Genomic DNA, 12,968 nt, shown 5'->3' with positions numbered 1-12,968 from the left:
AACAAATTTGGTTTAGGTTGACGTGTTTATTTATTTTTTTTTCAAATTGTTTTTTTTTGTCATAACTTAAAAATAGTTTTAATTTATGACGAAGTTTAAAGGTCAAAACATAAAATAATGTTGACTTTTGTAATTCAAAGATAATTATGTTTTATACATTTGTAATTTTGTATTTTACAAATTTCAAGTATTGATATAGAAAAAGGTACGGGGTTTTTCATGTCTACCCGCGAATACCTCATCATATTCGAGTGTTCACATGTCACACAATTTTCAAGTAAGACTATTAGAAAATTTAACACTTTAATTAATGTAAATTGTTGTGTTTAATACTATCAATTTATCTATGTTTTTTTTTTGGTATTTTATGGGTTTAAGTCCATAATATTCTGTTTCACATCTTAATCATCCGGAGATAAAATTAAAATAAAAAATAAAACTGAAAATAAAAAGGATTCTTTTTAGAAAATAAATCATTTTTCAACTTAAATTGAATAAATAGGTGGACCCCACCACAAAAATGAAATGAAATAAAATCCAGACGGTTGCGGGCTACGTTCCTTGTTCAACGCCCTGTGACGGTGCCATAACCAGCTACTGCTTCCATCTCTCCGTCCTTGTCATTGATGTATTTCTTATGCTACACGTTACGCTTCTGATTATTATTGTATGCATTTGATACTTGATCGTTGTCCATTTCATTATGTTATCAATTAGGGATTTCATTGTTGCTAGCTTTGTACAATTTACCGTTTTTGTTTTGCCAACTGCTAATAAAATAAAGTAACACGGTTGATAAGTTCATCGATGTTGATATATCGTACATCAGTAACGGATTTTTTTTATTGCAGTTAGAAGAAATTTGTTCATTTCATCATATTCGAAAAAATATCCAATCCTATGTTCTAACGCCGATTCAATCGTAACAGTTTCAGATCTATAATCTGCAACACAATTTTTACAACCAAGTTCAATTGCATGTGTTTTATTTAATATATATTTATTTATTTGACTGATGCTCAAAAAATGCACCGAACAACCATTTTGTAAGTTTTTGTTTTAAAATAAATTTATATATAAAATATATATTATTCCTTTTTGCAATTATGGGCCCCAGGAAGAGCGGGCCCTGTCCGGCCACCCCTGGCGGTGGTGTGCGGATGATTTTTGGCATTTATTTACAATTTTGTCCTATGGATAGATTGGCAAAGATACGTAAGTTTATTCGTTTATTATATCCGTCATCAGAAGCCTAATGTTTAATTCTGGTTGTTTTTTAATTTCTTATATGCGATTGTAGTTATGTTTAAGACTTAAGTACAAAATTGTTCGGTTTAATACTCGACTCTTGTATGTGGAATTTTATGTATATGTGTGTTAATTTATCTGCTGAGCGATGTTAACTTGTTATGCAAAATACAATGTGATAGTTTCATAGAATTGAATCAAAATTTGCCTGTTTATCTGTAAATCAGTTGTTGAACGATTGCAGACGATCAAAAGAATGGCTGCTGGAGATGACAACTTGCCAAGAGATGCGAAGACTATTATAGCCCTGCTGAAATCATATGGTGTTGAAAGTTATGAGCCTCGTGTCGTACACCAGTTTCTTGAACTTTATTACCGCAGCGCTGTTGATTTAATAACGGATGCACAAACGTACTCAAACCATGCTGGGAAGGCCCGTATTGATAATGATGATGTCACGCTTGCTATCAAGTCCAGAAACTGTTTCAGCTCCACTCATCCCTCTCAAACCGAGGTACTTAAATAGTTAAAAAGTTAAATACCGTTTTTTGTTTCTTGTTGCGGAAGGAACTTGATCGTGTTACTTGTGTGTTAAGTAGGTCACAGATGTAATGAAGGTGAACAGTCAACCGATTCCTAGGCCACCTGTTTGTGGGCCGTCTCTCCCTCCCGAGTGGGACATGCTGATTGGTTCAAACTACCAGATTGGGATTCGAAGTAACCAATCAAGTGAACCGGTTGAAGAACAAGAGGTGGAAAGTGATGGCGTTAAAATAGTTGAAAATGCACCAAATGAACAAGTGGGGTTTCCTGATGCACGACATGAACGGAGGACCGATAACGTGTTGCCTGGAACCCGTCAACCGGTTTCATTTCCCCTTGGGTTGAACCGTCGAAGGTAATGTTGTGGGAAAAGAATACATATAATATATATGGGTATACTTCATAGACAGTTTGATGCAAACTTGGATTGGTAAATGGTTTTCTTGGTATTTGCTTTTTGTTTCCTTAAAATGATCAGCCATGTGAAGTTTATGCAGTAAATCTTAGATGTGAATTATGCATTTGGGTACACCATCTAACAATTTAAGGATATGATAATACCTATCTAGTATTTGTACAAGATAATTAGGCAGATCTCTTTAATTTTGTAGCAGAAACCTTAACTTAACTATAACCAATTAACCGAATCGATAAATACCCGAACTCAACCATTTAGTCAGAATTAACTGAATCGATAGATGACCAAACTCAATCATTTGTGAGGGAATCTACTTGGACTCTTATTATCTAATAACTAATAAGAGTCTAGAAGTTGGGGCATGGTGTGTTAGTAAGGTGGCTACCCTTTATCAAGAGGAGTAGGGTCCAAATGGTGCATATATAGGTGGTTTGTAGGAGTAATCACAATTATGTTAATTTGCCTATGGCAAAAAATAAATTAATTAAGAGTCTAGAGACCCTACTAAGTTTGTTGAAATCTTTTGTAAAGCCCAAATTTATACTAAATTCAGTCTGATAAAGCCAGGCCCAAAAAAGAAAGCCCATGCTTGTTAACCGAACTGTTTTTTAAAATTTTTTTTTGAACGGCCTAAATTCGTTATCAAAAATAGATGGTAGCAAAAAGGCTATTCTCCCAAGTTGCAAATACCAATAGAAATGCAAAACACCAACTGACATACACAGCATTCTACATGAACTCAAAATGAAAAACGTACACCATGTTTCCCAATCTAATTCCATCATTCTTGACCCCTAAGAAAAATAGGTGTTTAATGTCTTCCTCTATTTTATGTACCAATTCCCGTGTTTTGTTGAAGAATGATTTGTTTCTTGCCTTCCATAAACACTAACATGTTGATGTTGTAGTTATGATTGATTGGATTATAAGTATTAACCAAAGTAAATTTGTAACGCCCAAATTTATATTAAACTTAGTCTGATAAAGCCCAGCCCAAAATTGAAAGTCCGCCAGTCCAGGTTCGTTTAATTTGAATCTATACTAATTAATAAATAAATGTTCATTATGTCACATGTCATTACTATATTGATTCTTAAAAGAATTTCCCTTCTCTCTCTCATATTAAACGCATTTCTCTTTTTAGTATTCATTTTCAAGTTTTAATAATTCCATCTTAATTTAGTAGAATTAATATCATCATAAATATGTTAATTTGTTTAATACAAAATATATTGTATTAGTTATTTTAGATTTTTATAAGTAACCAATACGAAGCGGGTGAGTTTCTTTAACCGGTTAAAATATTAGATATTGTTCATGTCAAAACAGTTTAAGATTAAAATGATTTTTGGTTCACGAGTTGGTTTAAAAAAGTAGTCATTTACAAATAAACTTTGATATAGAAAATAACAAAGAAAATTTATGATTTATGAATTTTCTAACAACTTTTTATTTCTAAATTGCGTAATGTGTAATTTTTTTTACTGTATAATATATCTTTATATATGTGATACATTTTTATTTGTATTTCACATTACGTTATTATTTAAAAAAATTACTTATTCTAACCCGTGTGCTACACGGGTAACTAACCTAGTTATGTTAATAAATGAAAGTTACTCAGCTATCTTCTTTGATACAAGGTCGTTTATGGATGGACAGATTTTCTTTCTAATTATTATAATGTATGGCCATTTAAAATTTTACTTTTATAAAATTGTCTTTTTCAGTAACTTAACTCTTATCATTAGTTTAAAACTGTAGTGCTTGTAGTGCTTGTTCATGAAGTTCGGATAATGGGTTGGATTTAGGACAAGTTTAGGTACTCTAAACTTCATATTCGATTATAAAAGTTTGGGTTCAAGAGACCTCATTTACTTTTGAAATTATAGTAGATCCGATATAGTCAAGAATTTGAGCGACCCATAATAATTGTTGACTTTTTGAGTCTTGTTTTACCCGTTTTCTGAATTTTCTTTCCGTTCGTCTTTAACCATCCATTTTGGGGTTCACAACACGTCAACACACATCTACCGCAAAAACAAACACGTCCACATTGCACAAAGCCTTCAATTCGCAAAGCAGACCCTCGATTACTCCGCAATCTTGATTCCTCCGGCTTAAAGGTGAGCCCATAGGTAAAAAACTTCGGATCCGCCACTACCCGTTGGTTATGCATTGTAACTTTGTAAGTCTTCTAGTAGCACACTCTCATTATCAACAAAAATGAAAATTCAGTGTACATGTTCTTTTCTTCAACAGTAGAAGTTTCTATATTTGATTTGGAGTTTTGTTTTTCTCGCAAAACCAGGGGACAGTATTACACACTGAAGAAACACTAATCGACCCCGGGCAGATTACGGATAATCTGGGGGTTAAATAGATGTTTCCCACGAGGGGTTAGATCCTGCAAAGATGGTTCTTCTGATAACCTGCAAAACAGACACCGTGAGCTAGTCACTGAGAAGGGGGGGGGGGGTTCCTCCTTGTGACCACCCTCCGGCGTGAGAATCAGACTAGATTGCTCTTGAATATAAGTATATATTAAGAGATTGCTAGAGCAGATATCAGGTATAATATGTAAGATACAAGATAGTATATGATAAGATGAGATGATCATACCATTTGGGGTATTTATAGCCGAAGGTAGGTTTCCAAGAAGGTGTAGCCGGCTGAATAGTATTCCTGTTCTACCAACTGTGGCCTACGCACGTGCCATGCTGGTAGTTGGTGGATAGGCAGCGGCTGACAGTGACCAGGCCTGCTGTGTACTATTCCTTTTCCACCAACTGCAGGCTATGCACGTGGTATAACAGGAGTTGGTGAGTAGGTAGCGGCTAATAGTGACATACAGTACAAGAGCATGCTGCTCGCCATACTGTTGTCAGTGAGCTGTCGTATCTTTGGTCAGATCTTTTGCCCATACCTCGTCAGGTACAGTACAAAAGATCTTTCAGTATCGTACGGACTGGCTCATTTGGGCGGGAGTATTCCCCCTCCCGCCTTTGTGCGGGATTGTTCCCGGCTTGCTCATTCCTTCTTCAGGTGACTACTGAATTATTATGAGTGTTAAGCCTTGTGCGTGTAGCCTTGCTGCGCGGGTAGTCTTCCCTGATGGCTGGTACCCGTAACTGCGGGAACAGGCGGAGTACTTGGAAACCATTGGGAGGCGTTTCCTATGGGAACAGCTAGCGTACTGCGCGTAAGGACGTCACGTCTCTGAGCATGGTGGGTCCTGCCGATCCAGTTGGTTTCTGCGCAGACGTCTCTCTTTGAGGTGACTCTTGCGAGTTTGGTCTTTGCGCAGACGTCCCTCTTTGAGGTGAGTCTTGCGGGTCCAACTGCGCAGACGTCTCTCTTTGAGGTGAGTCTTACGGGTCCAACTGGGCTCTGCTGGGACCTACCTCTTCAAGTCCCCCCAGTCCAATGTTCTTCTCATGAATGTTTAATAAAGTGAGGTGAACTTTTGGACTTAAGCAAAGGGTTTTTGAAAAGGTTTTAGTTTTAAGGTTTTCCATGGGGATTTTTCCCGCGGAAGTCCTAATGTCACTTGCAGAAATTCCCGACTTTCCTGCTTGATCTTTGGGTATGATGCGGGTAGGTCTGTAACCTCTTCGCAAGTCAGGAGCGTTGAGTCCTAGTTGTGTGGATTCTCCAAGAGGTTTTGGTAGTTTTGAACATAGTGATCAATTATGTTAAAACCACCAATTCCATCTTGAAGCTTCAAACAATCTAGTTCTCGACGTTCCTGCTATGCGGGGATGTATTCCCGTTTCCGCAAGCATGGCCCAGAAGATCCTTCTTGGTTTCATTTCCCTGCGGAGTGCTAAGTATGTGAAGGGTTTTGCCTTGACACTGTACCCGCACTCGTCTTATAGTTACTTTACTTCCAAGGTATTCCTGGCGTCAATTCCCTGCAGATGCTAGGTATGTGAAGGGTTTTGCCTTGACACTGTACCCGCACCCGTCTTATAGTTACTTGGTTGCCGAGGTATTTTTGGCTTCAATTCCCTGCAGGTGCTAAGTTTGTGAAGGGTTTTGCCTTAACACTGTACTCGCACCCGTCTTATAGTTACTTGGTTGCCAAGGTAAGGGGTATTTTCCCGCTTACTTTTGAATCTTTGGGACTTGCGTTATAAACGTTACATGACTTGCGCATGCATATTTTAGTTTATTTTAGCAATTTTCCCAGTGTTTTGGATAAGTTAACCGTTCGACGCGCGGTTGTCAATAGATTCGGTTTCCTCTCATGATTTGTGCGGTTAGGACCGACACTTTCATTTAGTGGGATGACTAAAGTTTACCTATGACTGACATGCGTGAAGGTTTGCCGTTTTTTGGGTTTATGCGGGTTTTACCGCCTTCCCCACGCAACGGCTTTCTTTCACACCTATGTATGCGGTGAAGACCGGCATATCCGTGTGGAAAGTTAAAAGTATAAATGTAAAATCATCAGCGTCGATGTTCTAAGGAGAATCATTTCCATTAGAAGTGGCTCTGGGCCTTTTCTTTACAAATTTGGAATTGATCTACATGTAACATTTGCGTAATTGAGCTCCGTTCCATGTTCGTGGGACGGGAGTGCCATCGAGCCTTTCGAGCCGGTATGCGCCCTTTCCCAGTACTTGTTTGATAACGTACGGACCTTCCCAGACAGGGGTCAGCTTTCCTGGGCGCTCTTGGTTCGAAGCCTCGTTGTTACGCAATATGTAGTCTCCTACATTGAAGTTGCAGAGTTTTACCCGCGTGTTGTAGTACTTTTGCATTTGTCGTTTGTAGTTCTCTTCACGCATTGCGGCTAAGTCTCTGCGTTCCTCGGTTAGCATAAGGTCTAACCGTCTTTCCGCATCATTGTCCTCTGGTTGAATCATGACCCTTGGTGAGGGTAGACCAATTTCGACCGGGACCATGGCTTCAGTGCCATAAGTGAGGCTGAACGGGGTTTCTCCCGTACGTGCCTTTTTCATCGTTCTGTGTGCCCAAAGTACGTGTGGAACTTCATCCACCCAGCCAGATCTGTGTTCCAACAGTCTTCTCTTTATGCCGTCGACGATGCTCCTATTTGCTCTTTCCACCTCACCATTACCTTGCGGGTGCGCCACCGAGGTAAAGGTGTGGGTGATTTGAAGTTCTTTAAGCCACTGTTGTAGCTTCTTGTCAGCAAAGTTGGTGCCGTTATCGCTCACCAAATTCTGCGAAAGCCCGAAACGACAAATAATAAATTCCCAAATGAATTTTTTGATATGTTTTGCGGTCGTTTGGGCTAAGGGTTTTGCCTCTATCCACTTGGTGAAGTAGTCGATGGCGACCACTAGAAACTGGACGTTCCCTGCTGCTGTGGGAAATGGGCCTGTCACGTCGATGGCCCACTTCTGAAATGGCGATGCAGAGGTGACTGGAACAAGTTCATTCTTCGGGCGATGCGTGTTGGGTGCGTAGAGCTGACAAGACCTGCACTTTCTGATGTACGCCAGCGCATCCGTATGCATCCCCGGCCAAAAGTATCCCGCGTTGTTTAGCTTAGCTACAACTGCGCGTGGACCTGCATGTATCCCACAGATGCCTTCGTGTACTTCCCTTAGGAGGTAGTTGGCATCTTGGTCGTCAACGCATCTGAGGAGGGGGCCCAGAAAGTTACGTCTGTAAAGGATGTCATCGATGAGTTGATAGTTCAGTGCTTTACAGCGTAGTTTTCTTGCCTGTGTTTTTGACTCTGGTAGTATACCCGCTGCAAGGTAATTTATTATTGGTGTCATCCACGTTTCTGTACCGGTTTGGATGACACAGATTTCCTTGTGCGGGACTGATGGTGCTCCAAGGAGTTCAATGCGGATGTCCTTTCCCAAGTGGGTGAAAGCTAATGACGCAAGCTTGCTTAACGCATCTGCAGATTTGTTTTCGCTACACTTGACGTGTATGACTTTACAATCATTAAAATCGCGCATGAGGGTTTTTGCTTGAGCGAGGTACAGGGCCATTGTGTCGTTCACGGCCGTGTACGTCCCGTTTATCTGATTGGCTACTAACATGGAATCCACATGGGCTTCCAAGTTCTTTACTCCCATTTTACGCGCAATCCTCAAGCCGGCCAAGAATGCTTCATACTCAGCTTCGTTATTCGTACTTGGAAAGTCTAGTCGAATAGCGTAAGTGTATTCTTGGCCGGCTGGGTTGGTAAGTTTTAACCCTGCGCCTGAGCCCTCGTTGTTGGCCGCTCCATCAGTGTAAAGTCGCCAGACATCATCGATGTCTTGTGCTGGAGAGGGTTGAGCCTCGTCCTAGCACTCTTTCTCCCGCGATGCGGGACTTCGGCAATAAAGTCGGCCAAGACCTGGCCTTTTATGGCTGGCCTTGGCTTGTACTTTATCGCGTATTCTCCCAGTTCTATTGCCCATTTGGCTAGGCGTCCCGAAAGTTCGGGTTTGCCTAAAACGTTTGCAAGTTTGAAGTTGGTGAGAATAGTGATTTGGTGACCTTGGAAATATCGTCTTAGCCTGCGTGAAGCCTGTACAAGTGCTAAGACTAATTTTTCCAGGGTAGAGTACCGAGTTTCGACGTCTGTTAGGAGACGGCTAACATAGTAGATTGGCATCTGGATGCCTTTTCGCTCGACTAACAGGACGGCCCCGGTTGCTCTCTCTGTGGCGGAGAGGTATAGGATTAATTCCTCTCCCGCTTCTGGTGCTGTGAGCGTTGGGAGTTCGATCAAGCGTGACCGAATTTCCTGAAAAGCTGCTTCCGCTTCTGGTGTCCAGCGGAAGTGCGTTTTCTTTAGACAGTTTCTCAGCGTCGACACGAATGGGAACGACCTATCCGCATGATTTGCCAAGAAGCGGTTAAGTGCGACTAGGCGTCCGTGCAGTGTCTGAGCTTGCTTGATGGTAGTAGGTGATTCCATTTTGATAATGGCTTCGACCTTTTCAGGGTTCGCTCTGAAGCCATCTTTTGTAACAATGACTCCTAAGAACTTCCCTTCTTCCATCCCAAAGGAACACTTGCTCGGGTTGAGCTTCATGTTTATCCTTCTGAGTGTGTTGAATGTTTCTTCGATGTCTTTCAACATCGCTTCTGGGTCAAGGCTTTTGATGACCAGGTCATCCATGTATACTTCCAAGTTCCTCCCAGTTTGGGCATGAAACTCTTTGTCCATCAGGCGTTGGTATGTGGACCCGGCATTCTTAAGTCCGAATGGCATCATTTGATAACAGAATGTGCCATCGGGCGTCCGAAATGCGGTTTTGTCTTGATCGTCAACGGGCATGTGGATTTGATGGTACCTTTTATACGCATCAATGAAGCATTTAAGGCGAAACGGTGATAACGAATCTACCTTAAGATCAATTTCGGGTAACGGGTAACAATCTTTGGGGCATGCTTTGTTCAAGTCTTTGAAATCTATGCACATGCGCCATTGCTTGTTAGACTTCGGTACCATAACGGGATTTGCAACCCAAGTTTGATATCTGCTAACGCGTACGATGCCCGCGTCAAGGAGTTCCTTGACTTGGGTTCTACACGCGTTAGCTTGTTCTGCCCCCATTACTCTACGCTTTTGTATGACCGGCGCAAAAGCCTGGTCACACTTGAGCTTATGCTCTGCTTTACTTCGAGGTACACCAGTCATGTCTGCTGGTTTCCATGCGAAGATGTCAGCGTTTTTCTGTAGTAAGCGTTTGAGTAATGTGCGCGTAGGATCAGTGATTGTTGGGCCAATGGTAACCGCCTGGTCGGGGTATTTGCCATTAAAAGCCCATTCTTCTGGTTCGGTGATGGTGGGTTTAGCCATCTTTGGTTTGGGTGTTGATGAGACAGATGCGATGCATACCTGGGGAATACCGGTGACCATCGCCACGCCCTCAGCTGTTGGCCATCCCATCATGCCGTGGACTGAAGATACTACGGCATTGAATCTTGCCATCCCGTTTCTCCCGAAGAGAATGTCGTACGTGTGGTGTGGCTTCCTCATTACGACAAAGTCCACATCCTCTGTGCGGGAGTGTTTTCCGTCTGTGAGAGTGACGCGGAAAGATAGGATACCCAGAGGGGTGTTTGTGCTGCCGTCGAACCCTTCCATCGAGGCGTAGACCGTTTCCAGGCGTTCCTTGTCTTCATCATCTAGCTTGTCGAAGAACTGCCTGTACATAACTGTTGACGAGGCGCCGTTGTCAACAAGAGTGCGGGAAGTGATGTAGTGCCCCAGCTGGCTTTTGATGACGATAGGGCCTTCTTTGCTGGGTCCTCCTGGCACTCGCGGGAAGCGCACCTCAGCTTCTTTCCATGCGCATGGTTCTGTCGTCCGTCTTTTTCTTCCTCTGATGTTACCACGAACCATGTGAATGCTGATGTCAACGGGCTTTCGTCCGTTGCTTTTGTATCGGTTGTCATTCTTCCCTCCATTCCTGATTGATGCCACCAGGTGTGTAAGTTTGCCCTCCTTGACGAATGTTTCGATAATATCCCTCAAGGATGAACACTTCTCAGTGGTGTGACCCTTTGTGCCGTGGAAGTCACGGTATTTGCTCTGATCCGCGTCAGGTCGTTGCCGGACCGTTGGAGCTTTTGGCCATGGGAGTTTCTCAGTGGCAAATATCTCCGTGACGCTTTTGGTGAGCGGCGTCCACCTGGGGTGCCGGCTTGATGGGTGTGTATTGCCCCTTCCGCCTACTAGGGAGCGAGAGCTGGATGAGGTGTCAAAGTTTACCCTTGACTGCCACATGCTTGGCTTCCTCCTTTTGTTTTGCCAGGCGGTCTGGACGTTGTTTTCTCTTGTCCTCTGCGTGTAGAAGTTTGTAGTCTGGGGCAGATTCCCACCCAGTTGCTTCTCTGTTTCGGCAAAGCGCTTGGCTGCCGTCATGATGGCATCCCATGTGGATGGCATGCCATCTTTACCCGTCAACGTGCGGATAAGCTCTGGGTATTCGGCGCCTTGGATGAAAGCGGCGCGAACAAGGTCCTCGCTTATAACGCCCAGACTCAGCTTTTTCGAGTTAAAGCGGGTGATGAAGTCTAGTAAAGGTTCATCCTTATCTCTAACGCAGTTGAGGATCGTCCACTGTTCTTCAATATATTTCCTCTGTTGACTGAAGTGTTGGCTGAACTTGTGTTGGAAGTCCGCCCAATCATAGATGTTGTGGACCGGTAAACGGTCAAACCACGCTCTAGCCGCTCCAACCAGTGTCATCTGGAACATATAACACCACGTGGGTTCCGTCCAGTTGCTGACGGTTGCCCCCGCTATGAATCTGTTCAGGTGATCATCTGGGTCGGATATACCATCATAAGTGCCAATGTTGGGCATCTGCTTGGCACTTTTCGGGGCGATTGCTTCCGCAATGTCCCTTGCAAACTTGGATGTTCCTGCGTTTGCAGCAGTTGGTCTGAAGGTTTTGGAGAAGTCACGTGGGTTTCTCCCCGTGTTCCTTTGTTTGAAGGTTTCTCCGAAATTCCTTCTCGTTTGGAAGTCCGTTTCCTTACGCTTCCCTTTTGCCCTAAGGCGAGGGTTTGCGTCGGTGTCGGATTCCTCCCGATCATCGTCCGAGGACTCGTACTCACTGCTCATGTTGAGCTGTTGTCGAGTGCTTCCAAATTCGTCAGCCTGTTGGACGGAACGCAAGCGTTCGTCCAACTCAGCTTGGAATTCCTTCTGACGTGTATCCGCCCACGCTTTAACTTGTTCAAGTGTTTGGCGGGGGAGTCTCGTCTGTTGTCCTTCCGCCTAGGTATTACTGAATCCCAGGGGATGGTTGTTTACTGCACTTGCCCTGGCTTGGGTAACCGGGGTAGTGTTCGTAAAATTTACTGCACTTGCCTCGTCTTGGGTAACCGGGGTAGTGTTCGTAAAATTTGTGTGTTCGCCGGTGTTCCCCCCAGTAGCTGGGGTTGTGGTTACCGGGTTTTCCTGGTAACTCGTTGGCCTTGGGACCGGAGTAACGTTAACCATCTTTCAGAAGTTTGAAAAAACTGAAGAGAAATGAAGTTATAGCTTTTATGCACGGATGGCGCCAATGAAGAAACACTAATCGACCCCCGACAGATTACGGATAATCTGGGGGTTAAATAGATGTTTCCCACGAGGGGTTAGATCCTGCAAAGATGGTTCTTCTGATAACTTGCAAAACAGACACCGTGAGCTCGTCACTGAGAAGGGGGGGGTTCGTCCTTGTGACCACCCTCCGGCGTGAGAATCAGACTAGATTGCTCTTGAATATAAGTATATATTAAGAGATTGCTAGAGCAGATATCAGGTATAATATGTAAGATACAAGATAGTATATGATAAGATGAGATGATCATACCATTTGGGGTATTTATAGCCGAAGGTAGGTTTCCAAGAAGGTGTAGCCGGCTGAATAGTATTCCTGTTCTACCAACTGTGGCCTACGCACGTGCCATGCTGGTAGTTGGTGGATAGGCAGCGGCTGACAGTGACCAGGCCTGCTGTGTACTATTCCTTTTCCACCAACTGCAGGCTATGCACGTGGTATAACAGGAGTTGGTGAGTAGGTAGCGGCTAATAGTGACATACAGTACAAGAGCATGCTGCTCGCCATACTGTTGTCAGTGAGCTGTCGTATCTTTGGTCAGATCTTTTGCCCATACCTCGTCAGGTACAGTACAAAAGATCTTTCAGTATCGTACGGACTGGCTCATTTGGGCGGGAGTATTCCCCCTCCCGCCTTTGTGCGGGATTGTTCCCGGCTTGCTCATTCCTTCTTCAGGTGACTACTGAATTATTATGAGTGTTAAGCCTTGTGCGTGT

At 43.1% G+C, this 12,968-nt stretch overlaps 1 protein-coding gene across 1 annotated transcript; it reads left to right on the top strand.

Moving 5' to 3' along the window:
- The first annotated feature begins 1,227 nt into the window (after positions 1–1,227).
- LOC143564700 (transcription initiation factor TFIID subunit 9-like) lies at positions 1,228–2,312 on the top strand. The gene is made up of 2 exons (XM_077051896.1): positions 1,228–1,762; positions 1,848–2,312. The coding sequence occupies exons 1-2, from the start codon at positions 1,505–1,507 to the stop codon at positions 2,148–2,150; spliced, it is 561 nt and encodes a 186-aa protein (XP_076908011.1). The 5' UTR covers positions 1,228–1,504; the 3' UTR covers positions 2,151–2,312.
- Positions 2,313–12,968: the final 10,656 nt, after the last annotated feature.

This window comes from Bidens hawaiensis, unplaced genomic scaffold (genome assembly GCF_021521415.1).
Source record: "Bidens hawaiensis isolate Kalapana, Puna unplaced genomic scaffold, B.hawaiensis_p1.1 tig00022149_1, whole genome shotgun sequence".
In the NCBI taxonomy this organism is placed as follows: domain Eukaryota; kingdom Viridiplantae; phylum Streptophyta; class Magnoliopsida; order Asterales; family Asteraceae; genus Bidens; species Bidens hawaiensis.
The sequence above is the reverse complement of the archived record's forward strand: the minus strand, read 5'-3'. Positions and strand labels throughout refer to the sequence as shown.

What these genes read in the sequence shown, in the direction of transcription:
- LOC143564700 (XM_077051896.1), top strand. Translation starts at nt 1,505, where the DNA reads ATGGCTGCTGGAGATGACAACTTGCCAAGAGATGCGAAGACTATTATA. An exon ending in CTCATCCCTCTCAAACCGAG is followed by an intron (nt 1,763 to 1,847) that starts GTACTTAAATAG and finishes TGTGTTAAGTAG; the next exon opens with GTCACAGATGTAATGAAGGT.